The 20,865-nt window shown below is 47.8% G+C and overlaps 1 protein-coding gene across 3 annotated transcripts; it reads left to right on the top strand.

Moving 5' to 3' along the window:
- The first annotated feature begins 5,113 nt into the window (after positions 1-5,113).
- Positions 5,114-19,645, top strand: Sh3bp5l (SH3 binding domain protein 5 like). 3 transcript variants are annotated; one of them, XM_041664896.1, is made up of 7 exons: positions 5,114-5,197; positions 5,673-6,272; positions 12,050-12,112; positions 12,250-12,378; positions 15,848-16,009; positions 17,098-17,271; positions 17,740-19,645. In XM_041664896.1, the coding sequence occupies exons 2-7, from the start codon at positions 6,090-6,092 to the stop codon at positions 18,205-18,207; spliced, it is 1,179 nt and encodes a 392-aa protein (XP_041520830.1). In that variant the 5' UTR covers positions 5,114-5,197; positions 5,673-6,089; the 3' UTR covers positions 18,208-19,645. The 3 variants fall into 3 exon arrangements, with proteins under 3 accessions (XP_041520830.1, XP_041520829.1, XP_041520831.1); XM_041664895.1 differs by having other exon boundaries at positions 5,132-5,207; XM_041664897.1 differs by lacking the exon at positions 5,114-5,197 and adding an exon at positions 5,215-5,352.
- The last annotated feature ends 1,220 nt before the right edge of the window (positions 19,646-20,865 follow it).

Below are 20,865 nucleotides of genomic sequence, written 5' to 3'. Positions count from 1 at the left end.
GAAAAGAGGACTCTGTGTTGAAATAACAAAAGTGTAGCTTAAAAGTTGTTTTTGTGTGTGTGTGATTTCTTTTGTAGCGACTTCAGTTTACTTTTTAGACAACAGATTGAAATGTCGCACATCATAAAAATATGGCTTTGTCTGTACGTGTGGGCTCAGTTTTACGGTGGTTTCCAGGGTGTTAAACTGGCACCACCAGATGTTACATATGCTCGTGGTGACTTGAGTGAAAGGCAGCGATTATTGGGGTTTGAACTCTTATTGCGGAACAGGCTTTGGTTTGGGATGGTCTCACTATGTAGCCCTGGCTGGTCTGGAACTCGATATGCAGACTAGGGTGACTCCAAACTCACTACCTGCCTCCGCCACAGCAAAATAAATAAAAATTCAGCAGAACTCCAGAGACAAACTACATATGAAGGATGCCCGTCCAGCAAACAATGGACAGTGGCTACATTTTGGTTGAGGCGCTAGGCTTAATTTGCAGGGAATTCGTGTACGTTTTCTAAGACTGTGACTTGAAAGGCATTATATACAAACTGCCCAATCAGGTGCTTATCAAGGGATATATGGTAAGAAAAAACAACTGGAAAACTTCATTTTGGTACACCATCCTTCTCTCTTTTCAGTTACTACATTACCTGCCACTTTTCAAATGGAATGCAGAGTTGCAATCTGACATCCAAGTTAAAGGAAAATCTGATTGTGTCTGATGTTTATAGGTTTATCTTTGTAGACACACCCACCACTCACCTTATTCATGTCAGCAGCTACAGATGAGCAACTATTTTCAAGAATGAAGCACAATTAAGAGTGAAGTTAGAACAAAAATCTGATGAACATCTGTGAACTGAAACTACTTCCTTCCACTGAACCAGATATTTATGTTAGCTCTTCAAATGTACCACTGAGCTTTAGTTATCAGTGACTGCAAATCGGGGACTGCCCAGAGATCGTAAGACTCTCTGAACAGAGTGCTGCATAAGTAGAATCAGTATGCAAAACATTTTCTTTATATATGCTCGTAGAGATTATCAAAATTGTACACAGACACCCCCATTTTGCTAGTGTTGTGTATTTTCTGGGTGGCCCCAAATGATAGCTCTTGTCTAATGTGGGCCGGAGCAGACAAGATGTTAAATCCCAGCTGTAAGCTTGCTGAGTGGAGCAGGGCAAGAATTCTAGGAAATGGAGTGGTAAAGATTTTGGGAGAGTTCACAAATCATGTGACCCCTCTTTTTCTGTAGGTTGAGATGTGAACCCAGACCCTTAAATATGCTTGTCAAATGCTCTATCACAGAGCTACATGCTCAGCTACTCATGAGCTTTTCCTGGTGCCAGGGTGTCTGTACATGGCTGGCTAATAGAATATAAATAGAATATCACAGGCCCTATCCATACCCAAGAGTGAGAGTATCCCTCAGTGGGAATGGCGGAACCAGCTGTATCCCGTGAAGCCTGTGAATGTAGAAGGCTTGCTGTTACTACTGTGTAAAGGTGGAATTCAGTTTATTCAGCATGTTACTATATCACTAAATATGTTTCCCATTATGAGTTTCAATTTCGGTCACATGCAAAACATGTCTGCTCCTGTTTCAATTCTTTTCCAAGTAACTTCATAGTGGTCAGCTGAGTTTCCAAGATGGAGAGAACCGAGTACAGGAAAGTGAAATATAGTAATTTAGAACTAGAACAGAAAGAATGGGTTAACTGAGTTCTGAATCACAGAATAAAGGTTTTTATTAATCTCGTTATTAATGGGAAAGTACATCAAAATAGCTTTCAGGAAATTAAAGAAGATAAGCAAAAACTTACAAATAACATTAACAATACAAGTGATTCTAATGCCTTGACAATTATCTTTTAAATTAAGTTAGACAGTAATCTTTTTAAGAAAGGTTTTTATTTTTAATTATGTCTATGTGTGTGGGTATGTGTATGTGCACTGACTCCCCCAAGGCTATAATTGTGAGCTTCCTGACATAGGTTGCTAAGAACTGAATTCATTCTCAAAAGAACAGCACACTACTCTTAATTGCTGAGCCATCTCTCTAGCTCTTATTAGTAATAAACTTAATTAAAAAGTGATTGGGGTTCCTGCTGCTTATCAAGTTTAGTCAACTTCAAGGTGTCAAACACTTATTCCTACAGAAAGACTAATGTTTCTTTTTACACCTTTGTAAGTAAACTGACTACGAAGAATGCTCAGTAGCACAGAAGCACCATGGACTGGTACAGAGCAAGGATGAAACACTGATCAGGTATTTAAAGATCAGCCCCTTTGAAAAAAAACTCACAAGTTCATGATGTCCGAGTCTTTAAGGATGAAATCAGGCAAACAGTAATGTTAGAGGAAAAATAATGTCTATACTAATGCTTACAGACCTGAGGCAGTGGGTCATGGCACTTCCAGGCCCAGAATACAGTGAAACCATTTGAAAAAAATTTCTCCACGACCTGCTGCTGCTGCTAGCCCTCTATGGTCCTTTTTCTGCCCCTGGCCTGACACAGATATCCTCTCCTTCTCTCTTTTTAAGGCTTTTAGAATTTATATTTTTAAAATTTTAAAAATGTATGTATATATGCATTGCACCACATGCATTCAATGCCCACAGACCAGAAGAGGATGCTGGATTCCCTAGAATTGGAGTTACAGATAGTTGTGAGCCACCACCATGTGGGTTCTGGGAATTGAAGTTGAGTCCTCCCAAGAAAGAAATCAAGCTGTTAGGCTCACACAGCAACACCTTTATCCACTGGGCCTCTCACCAGCCCAGACCTTTGTTGCTATCTTTTATTTCCCTCACAACAGACCCTAAACTATCTTCATTAAAAACTAGTTTTTCGCCAGGTGTGGTACTTCATGCCTTTAATCCCAGCACTTGGGGAGGGGCAGAGGGAAGTGGATCTCTGTGAGTTCCAGGGCAGCTAGAGACCCTGTCTTAAAAAGCCAAATAAAATAAAAGAATAGTAATAATAACAACAACAACAGCTAGTTTTTCTGAGCTGGAGAAATGGCACAGTGGTTAAGAGCGCTGGCTCTTGCAGAGGACCTGGACTCAGCACCCATGTGACGGCTCACAGCATCCATAACTCTGGTTCTAGGAGATCCAATGTCCTCTTTTGATCTCTGGGGGCATCAGGCACGCATGTGATTCGCATACATAAAGGCAGGCAAAACATTCATACAGAGGCTAAACAAAATCTAAATAGAAGAATTTTTAAAATTAAAACTTCCACCTTGTACAGTGCTAGGGACTGAACTCAGAACCTAGACAAGGGCTGTATTGCTGAACTGTATTCCCACACTCCAGTTTTACTTTTTTGGAGACAGCACCAACAGTCCTGTCCCTAGGATGACCTAGTCTCTTATGTCCCATTGAAATGCCTGTTTGAGAAAGCTCAATGCTGTCAGGAGAATGTGCTGTTTATTTTGGGCAACACCTGGTTGCTAATAATAACGGGTCCCGAAGTTACTTTTCTTAGAGCACTTACTAAAAAGGGTCTACAATTTTGAATCCTTCCTTTGTCCCCTTATGGTAGTGTACGTATTTCTTACAGTTTAGGGGTATCCTTCACAAAGAGCCAAGGGCCACACATATCTTTGCAATGTAGTCATTAGGAAAGACAGGGCCTCCATCTCCTGGTCTTGGAGACATGAAAACGATCCTTTGGTCTAACTTTAGTCAGGTCTCTGACCCCTTCTCTAGGCCCACCTGCACACTATCTTGTCAAACCTGGTTTTAATAAGGAATTTTGTGCAGTAAGTTTACCAAGACCACTCCTCTACCCATCCTGCACGTCAGGATCCTCGGTATAGACACAAACCTTCCAGGGCTGTCTTCAGCAAGAATCCAGTTTGGCTTAACCAGTCCTGTTTGACCCTACTTTTCCCTCTTATCAGCATTCCATTCACTGACCCCAACACCGATCTTTGGCTATAAATTTCCTTTTGTTCACGCTGTAGTTGGAGTCCAATCTCTCCCCCACTGCACTGGCCCCTGCATCTCGTTCTACAATCCTTATACAGTCTTCCTGACTGTTCTTTAACAAACCACGCAATACTTTTCAACACGGAGAAGAATCCTAACGTAACTGTCAACTAGAAACACGCTGGCTTATAGCATCTACAGTGAGCAGCTCTGTAATTCCTTTCCCTTCTCTGACTACGGAACCCCCGTTCTCCTTCCTCATTCACGTTCCCCTTAAAACACCTAATGACCCCTACGCAATTAGGAATGCAGCTCTTGACTAGACAAAATCTTGTAACCGCTTTACCAAACACGGGCTGCGTTGGACAGAACCCAATGGGACGAGAACTTGGCCCAGGTGCGTGCTTCATCTCAAGGGAAAAGCCTGACCCGGCTGAGGCAGCCAGCACCAAGCAAAGACCCCACCTTGCAGCTCTTAGCCGCTGCCCTTCTTGCCTAAGTAGCAGGGGCATCTAGACCACCCATTTATGGAGTAGGGAGTGATACACTGGGCTTAGTTCGAACCTCGTTCTCCTCCTCTAAGCGAGCAACGCTGAGATCCCCACCATTCACGGCGTAACTGGCGCCCAGTGAGGCCAGCCACTTAGCGGGAGCGACGGCGCCGGCGGCAGGGAGGGAGCGGGAGTTTCGCTCACCTTTCCTGACACAGAGTCCGCCGGTTTCATTGAAGGGAGAGAAATCACCTTTGGACAGAGACTTTTGTTTTTAATAGCAATCCCTAGGTGCGAGAGAGCCGAAGCCACCGAAACCAGAAGCACACAACACCACTTCCGGTTCACGTTTGGAAGGGACCGTCCGGAGTCACCGCCTCTATGCCGTAAAGCAAGATGTCCGCTCTCTTACGACACTATTGCTAGCACTTTCCTGGTCCGGAGGGACTCTAGGTCCCCATCACCCGCTGTAGTTTTCCTCAGAATCTCATATTCAGGCGTTCATTTCACTTAGACTCGGTGGGGATGAACTGGGAGCCAGGAAAGGCGATGTTGGACAAAGAGCAGCGCCATCTTGTACGGACACTGAAGGCCAGCCTTCCGGACGTTGAGCCCGCACAGGGCTATGCTTGTCAGTGAGGAAGGGAGGGATAGCGTTGTTACGCGATGGCATATTTCCGTTTCCTCTCCGCCGGGGCGTTTTTGGTTGGACAGTCTTGTTGCGGGGAGGGCGGGGGAAGATTGTTTGCTCCCTGACGCTCCCCGCACAACAAGGTAAACTGAGGTAAAGCCAGGACGGGGATTTTTTGCTCTTGGTCATTAGGGATGACTGGAACTCAGGCCTTGGGACTGCCGAAGAGTGTGGGGTTGGAGCCTAGAGGCTCCGATGGTCCGCAGGACTGGTGAGGCGAGGTTGAGAGGCTTAGAAGGTGAATTGCTAAGCCGGAGAGGGTGGTGGGGGACAGGCTGGATCGAAAGAGGGAGTGGATGAGAGGGTAGGGGCTCAGAGGGGAGTCTGCAAGATGCTGACTAGGGAGGGGCTGGAGTGAGAGGAACAGGGACAGGGGCAGAGTCGGACCTCAAGTCCTTGAGGCCTGAGGAAAGAAGTTGTGGTGGGGACTGGTCGGACCACACAAGTGTGTGTTTGTGATACAGTGGTGTCTTTGGGAGACCCAGGACTTGGAAGAGGCTGCTGGCCAAGGTTCTGATGCTGACATCATATATAACTTGGCCTTTGTTTCTCCTGCAGCTCCCCAGAGGCTCATCTCTTAGCCTCTGCTCGGACTTAGCCGTCTCTCCATCTGCCACCGCAGCCTGGAGGCGCTTGCCTCCACCCTCCCGAATGGTGCTCCTCTTCGTAGGCCTCGGCCCAGGATCCAGGCCCCCTTTGCTCCTTGATTTGGGGCTGTTGCTGCTGGTGGACTCCCTGTGGTGGGGTGTGAAGAACTTTCGCACAGACCAGGCTTTAGTTATAGGGACCTCGCCAACACTTTGAATCTCGGCCTCTAACCGAGCTCGAGGCTTGTCCTGTGCCCCTTTCCCCCTGCCTTTGAGAAGAGAAGCCCTTCTCTTTGACATCCAAAGCCCAGGAAGCCTCAAGCTGGGGCCCTGGTCCCAGCATGTCAGCCCTCTCTCGTGCATAGGGCTCTGCCCTCTTCCAGCCAGCATGGCTGATTTCAAAAAGGCTCCAGGAGGCCGAGAGACTCCCCAGGGGGAACTGCGGCCAGAGGTGGTAGAGGATGAAGTCCCTAGGAGCCCGGTAGCAGAGGAGCCTGGAGGAGGTGGAAGCAGCAGCAGCGAGACCAAGTTGTCCCCCAGAGAGGAGGAAGAACTGGATCCTAGGATACAGGTGAGAAGGCCGAGTGGATGGAGGGAAGGGAAGCCCAGGTTCCAGACTCGCTGAAGAGACTGTGTCCGAGGAGAGGGGCCTTAGACTTACTCTCCCACAGTGCACTGGGGTGGGGAATGAAAACAGGTGTGTGCACCAAGCATTGTGGTTTATCGTGACAAGTGCCAACGGAAGTGCTGATGGGGATCCGGGGCCCTGCTCGGGGTATGCTGAGTGATGATACACTTCAGGGCATAGAACCATTGCTCTTCTTTCTGACTAAGCAGAGGGGCTGGGAGCCCCGATGTCTTGCATGTACTGGAGGCAAGAGGAAGTGACTGAGATTGGGAGGCAGTTTTGAGACTAAGTGAGGGGATCTTTCCATATTTCTGCCTTCTCAGCAGTGTCTCAGAATCTAGTTGTGCAATCTTTTAGGTATTTGAAAGGCACTATAAAAATTTCTGTCTGTATTTTTTTTTTTTTTGAGACAGGGTTATTTTAGACCATGGCGGCATAGAACTCAGAGATCCGCCTGCCTCTGCCTCCCAAGTGCTGGGATTAAAAGTATGACCTTCATGCCCAGCAGAAAGCCTCTTATATTGCAAGGATTTAGACCAGTTGGGATCAGTCCTTATTATACATTCCTGGCTCTTGGAATTGTGGATTTACCAAAAGAATGGTAGAACAGTGTATTGTCGTGGAGTGTGTCCAGTCTAGTTGGTAAGGTGGGGATGGTTGTGTAAGAGACATCAGGGAAATGGGTATGAAGAGACTGAGCGTTGTGGAGGAGATGGCTGGCTAGGTGAAGCTGAGCTATCTGTAGTGTTTCAGGGTGCTGTCTAAGGAGGACTCAGGGAAGTTTCTTGGGCAAATAATAGCCAGCATATGCTTGTGTTTGGGGTCCAACTATGCCATTTGGGTAGGTTGCATCTCTGAGGTTCTGTTACTTGGGGTAGTGATTTATCTCCTTCTAGGTAGCCAGAGCATCCTAATGCTTGAATTCCTGGGCTTGTCTGTCAACAAACCTTAACTGGGTAATGCCAATGAATTGCAAAGAAAGCAAAGCTGGTTTTGGGGTGTGTGTGTGTGTGTGTGTGTGTGTGTGTGTAGTAAGGCTTCTCTCGGGCTGTTTGTGTGCTTGTAATGAAGGATTTGGTGAGCTAGTCTTTTCTGGCATGAGTCAGTATTTTATTTCTGCTGTACTTCATGGTGCTGAATTGAAAACAGCTCAGCTTCTCATGCTCATTCTAAAGACTTGTCCTCCACTGAGAAAACACCCAAAAAAGTCTGGAGCCTCTGCCTCAGCCCCATGATTTGTGATTGTTGAGAAAGTTAACTTTTTTTTTGAGTTAATTTGTCTATAAAGTGGGGGATTTGATTTGTCTGGTTTGCACAGCTCCCATTCACTGTGCACAGAAGTATATAATTTTTTTAAAAATACTTTTGCTTGTTTCTTTGGTAGTGTTTATAGATTGTTAAGGAACTCTATCTGTTCCTCGAGGAGAGGATGTATAATGCACTTCTTATACCTTCCCGAAACATCCTCTGCTCTGGAGAAGCCTTCTCTCCTGCCTTCTTCCATCTTCTTCTCACCTCTTGTCCTGTGTACTTTTCCAGTAATCATGGAGGCAAAGGAAGTAGAATGGAGAGGCTGCACTGCCCAAAAGGTAACCGCCAGAGTCCCTGTGGAAATGTAATCAGGTAGACTAAGACCCGCAGTTCTTACTGTGGTGCTGGTGCTGATGGGACATTTCTGCCTCCACAGTTCTGATGGTTGTGCTCTGGGAGGGAGTGTTGGACGCCCTGACGGCGCGTAAGGTCAGCTTTGCCTCCAGGGAGCTTGCAGTGTGACCTGTACTGGAGGGGCTAGTCTCTCCTGCTAAGCCACACTGCACTTAGTGGAGCGTGGTAGGCTGCACGGGGAGGGAAGGCCCCACATTCCGCCTCATTTAATGACACAGGCACAGATAGGTCAGTTCTTCAGCCTGACTTTGTAGACTTTGCTGTAGGAAAAAGCAGCCTGGTAGGAGGAATACTGCAGTTTTGAGGTGGTGGCCACAACATTTTGCCTTCTGTGTTTGTATTCTCTGGTGCCGAGGAGGTGAGTTAGCAAGTGTTCAGCGTTTTTTTTAGTGTTGATAGTGCATGCCTGGAAAATGTGCCTCAGCTCTTTCAGGGAGTGTCTGATTTTCGGAATTCTCAACACATTTAATATGTCTCCATTAACAGATCCATCAAAACCCACTAGGGAGTTTTCAAAAACATTTCATTTACACTGCCGAACAGAATAAGATGTGAAATTAAAGCACAGCCGGGGCCGAGTCCACTAGGCAAGGGGTGGCCCAGAGGTAGGGCTCTGACCTATTTTGGAATTTTTTGAATTTCTTGGAAATGCTTATCTTCAGGGTGAGGCTCCATAATGTGAGGCTGGGTTTCCATGGCTGACAGGCAGGTAGCTCATGTCTGTCATCTGGTGGGACGTCTCTGGAAGTAGACTGGAGACTCGCCTGTATCTGCCTGTAGTATCTGTTTACCCCTTCAGAAAAGGTCGTCGTGTCTCCATCAAGGTTTCACTGGATCATTGGAGTTCCTCAAGTCCTCCAGCTTTTGGAAAGAGGGTTAGTGGAAGGAGTGGGTGTGTTGGGCAGAGGGATTGGTGGTGCTAGGATGGGCCTGGCCCCCTCTGGTTTTCTCTGCCTCCTTGGGTGTTTTGTTTTGTTTTGCGAGATAGTGTTTCATGTAGTTGATGATCTTGAACTCACTGTATAGCTCATGCTGACTTTGAACTCCTGATCCTTTTGCTTCTGTATCCTGAATGGGATTATAGGTGTGTGCCACCATGTTCAGCTCTACTTTCTTTCCGATGGATACTTTTTTTTAAAAGATATGTGGACACCCTTGCTTTACTCCCAATTCTTATCGTCCTAATCTTCATCTGTTAGTTTAACTCTCAAAATACAGTCATCACCACCCTGGCCCTGTTTACTCATCTGCTTGGGCTTTTGGTGGTTTGTGGAAGAGGACCAGAAGCGTCCAAGGGTGGAGCAGAAACATTGTAGTCCAGCACCCATGCTTTGACTCAGTGGCCTGGCCTTCTGGGAATGCACCCAGAGTGCCCCAAGAAGGTCATCTTCCTGCTGGCTGCTGGCTTTCTGACAGATGATGCATGCTGACTCAGACCCTGAATTCCATTTTCGCCGAGTGCCAGGAGTTTCTGGTGGAACAGGCCAAATGGAATGTGTTGCTGACTGTCCACAACAGCACTTTGGGTGCTCAGCGGCTACCCACTGTACTTCGCCATGATGCTTTAGTGTGGCTGTTCCTCCCTGCTTACCATGTCCGTCTGTCTGTGGGGGGCTTCTCTTGTTTCTGTGTGAGCTTTGTGAGCACTAGTTAGACCTGTCAGCAGGCTTTGTCTGTCTTTCTTTCTTCCTTCCTTTCTTTCTTTCTTTCTTTCTTTCTTTCTTTCTTTCTTGTTTTTTTGAGACAGGGTTTCTCTGTATAGCCCGTCTGTCTCGGAACTTATTGGACACATGGGAGCAGTTTCCTGTACTTTTAGTTTTTCAATGTCTTTTCAAAGTGTGCACTTGTGTGTCTGTTTATGAAATAAGTGAGCTCTTTCATTCCAGTCCAACCCCCCTCACTGGGTTGCTGGAAGGGCCAAGCCAGGCGAATGGTAGCCAATATCACATCTGTGCAGAGGGGGCAAGATGGTGGAGTTGCTGTCTAATGGCTGTCATGGATGAACAGCAGGCAGACTGCATGGACTGGTGGAGGCAGCACCTGGGGCGGAGCACCTGCCCTGTGGAGCCTGTGACTAAGTACCTGGCATTTCCTGATGCAGAGCCCTTGGCACAGCCCAACACTCTAACGGGTATCCTCAGATTCCCAGGATCTGGGATTGAATGTGTTCTCTTAGGCAAGGGAGAATGGTTTGTAGCCAGCAGCTTTCTTAGCTCTCTGTCCCATCACTGAGAGATCTAGGGTGGTTCCAAGCTCTTCTTTCAGGCCCAGGGACCAGTGAGACATTCCAACTAGTACGTCTAGTAATTTTTCTCCTGAGATTCCTCCTTGCCACTACCAGATCATTGCACGGGGGAAGAGGGGGTGGCTTCTGAGATGACTTAGTAGTAGTTAAGGGCATGTACTGCTCTTACAGGGACCTGAGTTAAGTTCGCAGCACCCATGTTGGGCAGCCCATAACCAGCTGTAACTCTAGGGGAATTTGATGCCTTGGCCTCTGCAGGCACCTGCACTCACATGCATACCCCTCATCCTATACTCATAATTAGAAAAATGAATAGGTAGGAAAAGTTATATTGCATTGGATGGGATCTGGTCAAAAAACCTCTTGGAACCTTGTCCTTCCCTGGTCTTTGGTTTTCATCTTGATCATCCAACAAGCCCTTGTGTTTCTGTGTCCTGCATTTCCTTGGGGTCTTTCCCTTCTTCTTCCTCTTGGAACACAGTAAATAGCTTTTACTTCTGTTTCTGTGATCCCTCCAGCTTTCCTTCCATTGCTCGGATTTGTCATCTTACATCTCAGACTCAGTGGCCCCAGGCTCTAGGGATTCACTTTGCCAATTGGGTCTCTATTTTCTGCTCTTCCTATGGTGCCTGTTTCACTGGTCTTTCTTTGTGCCCCTCAACTTGTCTCCCTGGAGCACTTGCTCTACTTTGCCTTCTTGCTGGGAAGAGGGGCTCCAGGCAACTTGCTCTGGCTTTTTCTAGCCCAGGTGGGTGATCCTGAGGTCTAGGGGGCCCCTGTACCCATTTTCACACAGGTTTACTGCTGCCAAGAACCTTTTGCTCACTGATGGGAGTCACAACCTCTGTGTGTGCTGTGTTCTAAATTCTGCCTGCCTGCCTGCCTGCCTGCCTCCCTCCCTCCCTCCCTCTTCTTTCCTTCCTTCCTCCGGTGCTCTTAACCTCTGAGCCATCTCTCCAGCTCCACTCATTTTTTTTCTCTATTTTCTACATTCTTTTTAAAAGATGTGTTTTTTATGTATGTGTCTTATCTGCATATATGTATGTGGACCATGTTCATGCAGTGCCCTTGGAGGCTAGAAGAGGACACTGGGTCCCCTGGAGCTGGACTTGCAGGTGGTTGTGAATTGCCATGTGGGTGCTGGGTCCTGAACTTGGTACCTCTACAAGAGCAACATATAGTCTTAAACCCCGAGCCATCTCTCCAGGCTCTGTGCTCACATTTTTTTTTTGGGGGGGGGGTGTTTTGCTGTGGCTTTGGAGCCTGTCCTGGAACTAGCTCTGTAGACCAGGCTGGCCTCAGACTCACAGCGATCCACCTGCCTCTGCCTCCCAACTGCTGGGATTAAAGACGTGCGCCACCACCGCCCAACGTGCTCACATTTTTTTAAGTACTGAGCAGTAAGTATGTAGTAAGCGTGTACTAAGTGTGTGACCCTCCTGGCCCAGGAAGGAGAATCCTTTATCTTCTAGAAAATTTCCCCCATCAAGAGGAAGTAGTGCGCTCTGGTGGAGAGTGAGGCTCAGTGCTGCTGCTCTGTGTGTGGTAGGACCGCATTCCCTGAACTGGGGTTTCCTCATCCTTGCAATCTGACTACTCAGTTAAGTGGAACTGTGAAGATTACATGAGACTGTCCTCTGGCCTGGACAGGGTGCTGCCGGAACAGTCCCTCCTGCATTTCTTAGCCCTTTTCAAGTGACTCACTCTGCTCCCCAGTCTGCTGGTACTCTCTCTCTGTTTTTCCTCCCTGCCTAGTGTAGTTCACTTGAGGCTCCTCGCGCCTGTTCTAACTCACACCCTTCTTTGGCAGGAGGAGCTGGAACATCTGAACCAGGCTAGTGAGGAGATCAACCAGGTGGAGCTCCAGCTAGATGTGAGTGTCTCATTTCTCACGCCCTTGGGTTGGTCTCTGGGGATTTCTCTTATTTGTGCTTTCCTAGGTTGAGACAGTGGTGTGTCTAGAAATGAGATTCTGAGACCTGTATGCCTGCTCTGTATCTTCCCTTCCAGGAGGCAAGGACCACTTATCGGAGGATCCTGCAGGAGTCTGCAAGAAAGCTTAACACTCAGGGCTCTCACTTGGGGAGCTGTATTGAGAAGGCCCGGCCCTACTATGAGGCTCGACGACTGGCTAAGGAGGTATGCCTGTGTTTTTGCTGCTGTGACAAATACTGAGACCTTAGGGGAGGTAAGGGTTTCTGTGACTTACACTTCCAGGTCACGGTCCATCACTGATGGACGTCAAGGCAGCAACCCTAGCAAGAACTGGGACAGGACCGTGAGGAACCTGCTTGCTGGCTCACTTGAGGGCTTATACTCAGCTAGCTTTCCTATATAGTCTAGGACCACCTGCTCAGGGAATGTGCCACCCATAGTGGGCTGGACTTTACATCAACTAGCAGTCAAGACAGTGCACTATAGACATGCCCACAGGCCGGTCTGATCTGGACAGTTCCCCAGCTGAGATTCCCTTTCAGGTGACTCGAGGCTGTGTCTAGTTGACAGCACTAAGCAGCAGGGCAGTTGGACCTACAATCAGGGAGGGCTTCCTGCAGGGACTGTTTCTGGACTCAGTCTCTGTATGGAGTTGAGAATAAGGCACCATACTTAAGGATATGGACGTGCTCTGAACAGCCTGTGAGTTGAGGTTCTTATAGTTGTAGGAAATGGGCTCAGTGGATAAAGGCACCTCCTCCCTGACCTGATGACGTGAGCTCATTCACTGGAATCCACATGGTGACTCCTGTGTATTGTCTTCTGACCTCCACATGCATCGTGTGGCATTTGTGCTGATACACACACACACAAACACACACACACACACACACACACACACACACACACACACACACGTATAAAATGTAAGAAAATGGACTCATGGTCAAGAAATGGTTGTGTGGAGGCATTGGGTCTTGTCCAGAAAATTTCAGTCTTACTAATGGCTTCATTCTTTCTATCCTTCCTTCTGCCTTCTCCTCCTCTTCACTCCTCTCTTCTGCCCTCCCTTCCCCTCTCCTCTACTTCCTTGGGCTGGGATCAAAGCCAGGGTCTTGGGAATACCAGACAAGAACTCTCCTGCTGAGTTCCACCCATAGGCCTCACCTGCTGATGTTTAGATGTCTTCTGTGTTTAAGTACTTAGGGTGTATCTAGGATATCCACTCTGACATCCTACTGTTTTCTCTTTCTTTGTTTCTTACTCTCTTCCCTTTCCTTCCTATCCCTCTCTCCTTCCCTCCCTTCCTTCCTTCTCCTTTTTGAGACAGTGTCTCTCTATGTAGCTCTGGCTGTTCTGGAACTCTATATAGACCAGGCTGGCCTCAAACTCAGATTTGCTTGCTTCTGCCTCCTGAGTGCTGGGATTAAAAGCTTGGGCCATTATACCTGGCTTGATAATGCTACTGTTTTGTTTTGTTTTTTTGTCAATATTTATTATTATTATTATTGTTATTGAGACAGGGTTTCTCTGTGTAACAGTCCTGGTGTCCTCAAACTTGCTTTGTAGACCAGGCTGGCTTTAGACTCACTGAGATCTTCCTGCCTTTGCCTCCCAAGTGTTGGGATTAAAGGCATGCACCACCACTTCCTTGGAATATTTATTATTATTAATGGGAATAGGTTTTTGTTTACCTCAAAATATGTAAGCAATATGGTTTTTACACTGTATTATTCATTTAGGTATATATTATCACTGTACTATATTACCTGTAATTCAAATTTCATTACAAACTTGTATACAACCTAGGCAATTCACACTTATATTTTGCATTTGAGAACCACTTCTTAGTAACTTGCATTTTTTTAGTTTTCATTTTGAACAAAATTTACATTTAATAACAAAAAAGAACTTCTAATTATATATGAATTAAAATATAGAAATAGTAGTAAGATGGAAAATCTGGTCTTCTCCTACTCCTCAGCAGCCTTTTTTTTTGCTCTCCAGATATTTCTTAAATTTGCACATATGATAGATTTAGCTTTAAATATAATTTGATAATTAGCAGTCATTCGAAAACAAACACATGAACAAACTCATTGCTCAGGAACTTTTACAATTATTTCTTCTTGAGTTTTTACAATTTTATTGATACTGCCAAATTTGGTAGAGTTGCCTTTTTACAATAATTCTGTTTATAAAACTCATTTACTCTACAACCTATAACAAAAAGTGTGACTTGGTAATTTATGCCATTCACTTTATCAAATGTGCAACCTATTACTGCTTTAGAGAAGTGCAGGAGGTTGATTAGGTCGTATGAGAAGTCTGATCTTTTAAAAAAGTATGTACATGCCGAGTTTGAACAGCTAAAATCATTGAACTGATTCCTGCTTTATGTGGCTGCTTAACCCTGTTTGTGCCCAGTGTATGTATGTCATGCCAACTCTAAAAGCCAGTTTGTTAGTTGCTATGAATCTGTTTCTTTGTATGCTATAAGCAACTAAGCATGCGTTCTTCCCTTTACTATTATTTCTAGATTTTGCTTTTTTTTTGTTTTAAAAACTACTTAGGTGTATATTTTACAAAAGTAGGGTCATATAATATGTGCTGTTTTTGTTCCTTCATTTTACCTGTGTTACTGTGTTATAACATAATACAAAAGCTCTAGACAGCCACCTTCTGGTGACAAAGTGCTTTCTGGGGCTGAGAAATGGTTCAGTTGTGAAGAAGTGTTTTGCTACTGAGTCACACCCCTAACTCTGTGTCATACTTTATAAGCTCAACAGCTATATCCTTCCCTTCCTTCCTTCCTTCCTTCCTTCCTTCCTTCGTATTTATTTATTTTGAGACAGGGTTTCTCCATGAGTCCTGGTTGTTCTGGAGCATATTATGTGGACCAGGCTGGCCTCAATCTTGAACTCACAGAGTTCTGCCTGTCTCTGCCTTCTTAGTATTGGGATTAAAGGTGTGTACCGTCACGCCCAGCTGTGCTATTTCCACTTGTAAGACATGCTCTTTTCCGTTTTCTGTCAACCTGGAAGTGTGGGTTTGCTTCTAGGTTTTTGCTTGCCTAGTAATGGTTGAATATCTCTTATCTTAATTTTGGATAGAGGATGTATCAGATGTTAAACTGGTAATAGATGCTGTGCTTGATCTTAGCCAGTGAGCTGAGAAGCAGTCTTTATCTTAATTTTGGGCTAAGAAATATTTTGGATTCTTTTCCCAGATTTTGGGATATATGTCTATATATAATGTCATACCTTGGAGATGACAATCTAACCGAAACCCGGAGCAGGGTTTGTAAATTTCATAAGCATCCTATACATATAACCTGATATACACAAATATTTTTATTTAAAAATAGTTGTTTTATTTATGTGCGTGCGAAAACACACACACACACACACACACACACACACACACACAGAGTCTGGCTAGATGTCATGGGGCCACCATGCCCTGGCAGCAGTATCTTCTCCATGTTTCTACATCTCTTTTTCACGTCTGTAGAGCATTGCTTTGATGGCATCTATTTTTAGTGTGGTTTGGGAACTGGAGCTGACAGTATAAGCGGGTCTCTCTTTGTCTTTCCTTACCCCTTTGAGGTAAGGATCTTATGGGTGACTGGGGTCCTTCAGGACTCTCCATCCTGATGGCCCTCTCCCCACAGGCCCAGCAGGAGACACAGAAGGCTGCATTGCGCTACGAGCGGGCTGTGAGCATGCACAATGCCGCCCGGGAGATGGTTTTCGTGGCTGAGCAGGGTGTCATGGCTGACAAAAATCGACTGGACCCTACTTGGCAGGAGATGCTCAACCATGCTACCTGTAAGGTAAGGGGCTGCTCCGTTTTACATTGCTTCATCTTACCTCCTCACCCCTTCTGCTCACTCTCCCCCTCCAGCCTTCCCTTAGCTTTGGTTTCATTTAGGGCGGAGTCTGTCCTACCACTGCCCGCTTGCCCTCCAGTGCTTCCATTCTAACATTTCCCTCTTAGGAGGCCTCCTCTACTCTCTGTCCTCTGGATGGGGCTGACCCATGAGCTGTTTCCAGGCAGTGGCTTTGGATTCAGTACCCACGTGTTAGGTTCAGCTGTGTAACTCCCTGTTCCTGTTTCCAGGAAGTTTCTCTTCAGTGTCTTGCACTCTGCCAGTGTATCTTGGAGGGTTGACTTATGTGCCATTTCCAGGCCTCCTACAAGTAGACTGGGAAATGGGGCACCCTGGCATGGGCTCACTGTGCCTCCTTCAGCTTGTCTGTGGCATGTGTCAGCTCCTGGGTAGTGTCTGTGTCTTTCAATTTTGGATGCCTAGAGAAGACACTTTATCTATTGTGAGCTTCATGAATGGGTTTAGGTGTGTTGGGTAACCATAGGGATGGGGGCACCCACGAGCTTGTCTGGTTCTCCACTTCTCCTGGAAATCTCCTGGTTCCATGCTGTTCTGGGCTACACACAGATAGGGAGCGTGTGGAAACTAGAAGTTAGCATGCCTCCGCAGCTTTCCATAGGCAGTGCCTCCTGTCCTGTACTTCTAGCCACTGGCACTGAGGGGTCCCTCAGGATTATTTGGTTGCTCAATTGCAGTGTGCTTGAGGGTGTTCAGCCACTCTTAGGGAATGAGCTGGCTGTAAGTAACACCCTTCCATGGTATCAGCAAAGCTGAGTGGCAAGACTGTGGGGAAGAGGTGTATACAGAGGCAAGTGCTTGAGATCCGTGTCCGAAAGAGATGGTAAGAAGCTCTTGCTGTCCCCAATCCCTGTCCGTCTCACTTTGTAGACAGTGGGGGTTGGGGGAAGGGGTTTGTGGACATTCCTTTTCAGGTTCCCCCAGGGCAGTGTGCATATTGGCAGCCTAGGGCTGATCCTGGGGTGTATGTATGCCAGCTCATTGATGTGTGTCCTCCTCCCTATCCGGGCCAGGTGAATGAGGCAGAGGAAGAGCGGCTTCGAGGTGAACGGGAGCATCAGCGTGTGACTCGGCTGTGCCAGCAGGCTGAGGCTCGGGTCCAGGCCCTGCAGAAGACCCTCCGGCGAGCCATTGGCAAGAGCCGCCCCTACTTCGAGCTCAAGGCCCAGTTCAGCCAAATCCTGGAGGTAGCTAAGCTTGAAGGATGGGCCGGTAGAGGAAGTGCTGGTGTGCTTCTTTGGTCAGTGCTGGGGACTGATGCGGGTAAAACCTTGCCAGATCAGCCAGTGCTCTAGCAAGTGCTCAAAAGGATCCTGCAGGAGTGGGAGGCCCGAGTGATCGGTTTGAGCTGGTAGAGAACATTGATCAAGAAGCAAAGGTAAATGAGGAAAGTGAGAATTGGTGGAAGCTGGGAATGGGGGCAAACCAGCCAGATGCAGAGGAAGAATGGAGAGAAAGGGAGGAGGAGGAGGAGCCAATGGGAGGAAGGCTGGGTGGGGCTCAGGTGAGGAGGGACATTCAGAGGGCGTAGCCCGGCTGGAAAAAGCATTGCGGTTCAGTGTTGTCGAGGGTATCCAGGGGCTCTGGGCTAGGAGGCTGACCTTAGGCTGAGTGGGTTCAGACGACATCTTATGGGTTACCTGTCTCCCCTGCAGGAGCACAAGGCCAAGGTGACAGAACTGGAGCAGCAGGTGGCACAGGCCAAGACCCGCTACTCAGTGGCGCTGCGTAACTTGGAGCAGATCAGCGAGCAGATTCATGCCCGGCGCCGGGGCTTGCCTCCTCACTCCTTGGGTCCACGACGAACCTCCCCTGTGGGGGCTGAAGCTGGTCCTGAGGGCATTGAGGATGGGGACAGTGGGATTGAAGGGGCAGAGGGCGGGGGCCTGGAAGAGGGCAGCAGCCTTGGGCCTGGTCCAGGCCCAGATACGGACACACTGAGCCTGTTGAGCCTGCGCACCGTGGCCTCTGACCTGCAGAAGTGTGACTCAGTGGAGCACCTGCGTGGCCTCTCAGACCACGCCAGTCTAGATGGCCAGGAGCTGGGACCCCAGAGTCGGGGACGCCGGGGAAGTGACGGTGGAGTCCGAGGGGGCCGGCACCAGCGCAGCGTCAGCCTGTAGCTTTGTGCGGTGTGCTGGCTTGACTTCAATATGGGCAATCAGGGCCCCAGGTCTGGTCTGCAGCCTTGCCTGGGCAAGGTCAGCTGTGTCTCAGTCCTCTGTCCCTAGCTTTCCCACTGTTCCTTCTCAGGAGGCAGCTCTCTCTTTGCCTTACCCACCCAGAAGGCTTGCGCTCTGGCCCTGTCTCCTCTTCCCCTCCTGGCACTTGAGTCTCTCTGATGCGCTCTGATGTCCTCTTCCGACCTGACTTCTATCTGTCTGACTTTTCCCCTCAGGGAACTTGGTCAAGAAAAGATGCAGGAAGGTCATGTGAGAACACGTGTCCTAGCCCAAGTGGTTGGACAGGCCTCACCTGTTGCTTCCTGGCGTCGTCTTCCCAGAAGGCAGCTCCCCAGGGTGCCCTAGATATGCTGCTGAGTCCCGGCAGCCTGTGCTCTTGTCCTTCTGTCCTAGCCTGCCTGTGAGCAATGTGTAAACTGTCCGTGTGCCTCTGGAAGACACTACCTTCTGTCAGTGCACCCCTTGTGACCTTCGCTGCTGTGCTGCGTGTCCACAATTCAGTGTCAGGTGGAGGAACTCAACTTTGTTACCAACGTGGCCATTAGGACCAACTCAAATGGCCCCTGTCTGTGTGGTTTGTCTCTAGCTGGGCTGGGCCCTTCTCATTGCCAAGGTGCTAGTAGGTCCCTGATGGGGTCTATGCTAGAGGGTAGAGATGTGAGATTCTCAAGGCTGAGACCTTGCCATCCCCACCCGCCTCCTCGTGTGTGGCTCTGGGCTTGCTTTTTTTGGGTAGAGGTTGGACTGGAGCTTGGCACCCTCCTACAGGGTGGCATTAGGGAATTTGGTGCTCAATTGTTCTCTAGTGCTCTTCCTCACGCCAGATAGTACCTACTCCAGGAACCTTTGGGGAGCGCTTTAAGCACAAATGCAAAGCCTCCCGTGTGTGGGAGGAGTTGACCTGAAGTGAGAGGTCCCAGCCTCAAAGAGCAGCTCTGGGTGCTGGTGCTCCTGGGTCGTGTGAAGGGAAACCACACCAGATCAGGGTGCCTTGGAAGAGCTGACCTCCTGCTCCATCAGGAGGATGGTGAGGGGGCTTGCCCAGGGCTGGGGGAAGAGCACCCATGTCTCGCATGGCAGCTCCCAATTTTCAGGTTTGAGGATGGTCACAATGAGAACCGTGGGGTTTGAGGTGGCTGTTCAGGAAGAAGAGAAATGAGGACACGCGTGTACGAGTGCATGTGCTGGTGTGAGTGGGAAAGGGTCAGTCCTGGTTATTTAATAAAATTGTTTATGTAACAGCCGTGAGTACTGTCTGGTCACACAGGCTGTGTGGACAAGGCTGGGGAACCAGTGCCTAGAAGACTGTGTAACGAGTGCCGGGGTGGGCTTGCTGCAGAGGGCCTGCAGGGTTGGAGTGACCATTGTTGGGACTAAGACTCCAGAGTGCTGGCATGACACATAGTGTCCTGGGTGTGTCCACACATTAGCATTAAGGAAGGGGAGGGATCAAATTAGGGATGTGACATTGAATCTGCAATATTAATGACATATTCATATAGGTAGTGACTCCTGACTTGGAGCATGTCTGGTTATAGGAGGAGAGGTCTGAGTGTATTTAGACAAGGATGAAAAAGACCTATGAAAAATCCAGTAAATCAGGTCCACAAGGACCCTTGGAGGTCAAGATTGGACTGGAGCTGAGCTTTGCCACTTCCCAGTGCCTTCTAAACAGATGTGACCCACATCTGTAATCCTATCATTCAGGAGAAGGAAGGATGATCAGAAATTTGAAGTCACCTTCAGCTACATAGAGTTTGAGGCCAGCCTGTGCTACATGAGACCCTGTCTCAAAAACAAAGCCATGATCAAAAGACTTTGGTCTTCATTGCAGCTGGGGCATGCTGCTAGCCTTTAGAGCTGAATTGAGGTGGTGGGTCAGCCCAGGAGAGAAAGAGAATTGCCAGTGTGGTGGGGCTTTAGGTGGCAGGGAAGGGCAGCGTGGAGGCCAGAGGTCAGAGGTACAAGCAGAGTAGTGATCCTGTGGGCACTGGCTCCCCAGGGCCATGGGGAGCCAGTACAGCAGCATTCACTTTTGACAGGCACTGTCCAGGTCTTCCTTTGAGGCTGCCTTCCCTGATCTATCACGAGTTTGTGGATAGACTTAAAAATTAGTTGTCTGCAGTCAGATGTGGAATGAGGCGTCCTGGATATAGTGAGGTAGTTACTATAGTTAGACTTAGTGGAGTATTTTATGTTAAAAAAAAACCCACCTAAAATGACTCTTGGCAAACTTAGTATAATATAGTTCTCAGGAGTGAGCTTTTGAGGTGGTGCTGGCCAATCCCTGGGAGCAGGCAGAGTCCTTAAAGCTCCTGGTACAGTGGAGCCTCAGGGAATGCTTGGGCTGTTTTCATGAGCTTTGTCCTAGGCCTAGTCACCTGCCAGATAACTAGTCACCTGAACAGAAACTAGGAAGGTCAGAAAATGTCATGAAATGACCAGCCTCTCCGGAGATGCTCCCCTACAGCAACCCCCATAAAGCTGCAGTACCACCTTGCTAACAAGGGTGCTTTTACATAACCAGTATCTCTGACCAGACACACACATTTGTGATGTCTCATTCTCCTGTCCCACACTGTCATTCCACATGCCACC

This window comes from Microtus oregoni, unplaced genomic scaffold (genome assembly GCF_018167655.1).
Source record: "Microtus oregoni isolate MIOR12 unplaced genomic scaffold, Mior012 000015F_ref0000493, whole genome shotgun sequence".
NCBI lineage: Eukaryota > Metazoa > Chordata > Mammalia > Rodentia > Cricetidae > Microtus > Microtus oregoni.
The sequence above is the reverse complement of the archived record's forward strand: the minus strand, read 5'-3'. Positions and strand labels throughout refer to the sequence as shown.

What these genes read in the sequence shown, in the direction of transcription:
- Sh3bp5l (XM_041664896.1), top strand. Translation starts at nt 6,090, where the DNA reads ATGGCTGATTTCAAAAAGGCTCCAGGAGGCCGAGAGACTCCCCAGGGG. An exon ending in AACTGGATCCTAGGATACAG is followed by an intron (nt 6,273 to 12,049) that starts GTGAGAAGGCCG and finishes CTTCTTTGGCAG; the next exon opens with GAGGAGCTGGAACATCTGAA. An exon ending in CTCGACGACTGGCTAAGGAG is followed by an intron (nt 12,379 to 15,847) that starts GTATGCCTGTGT and finishes CTCTCCCCACAG; the next exon opens with GCCCAGCAGGAGACACAGAA.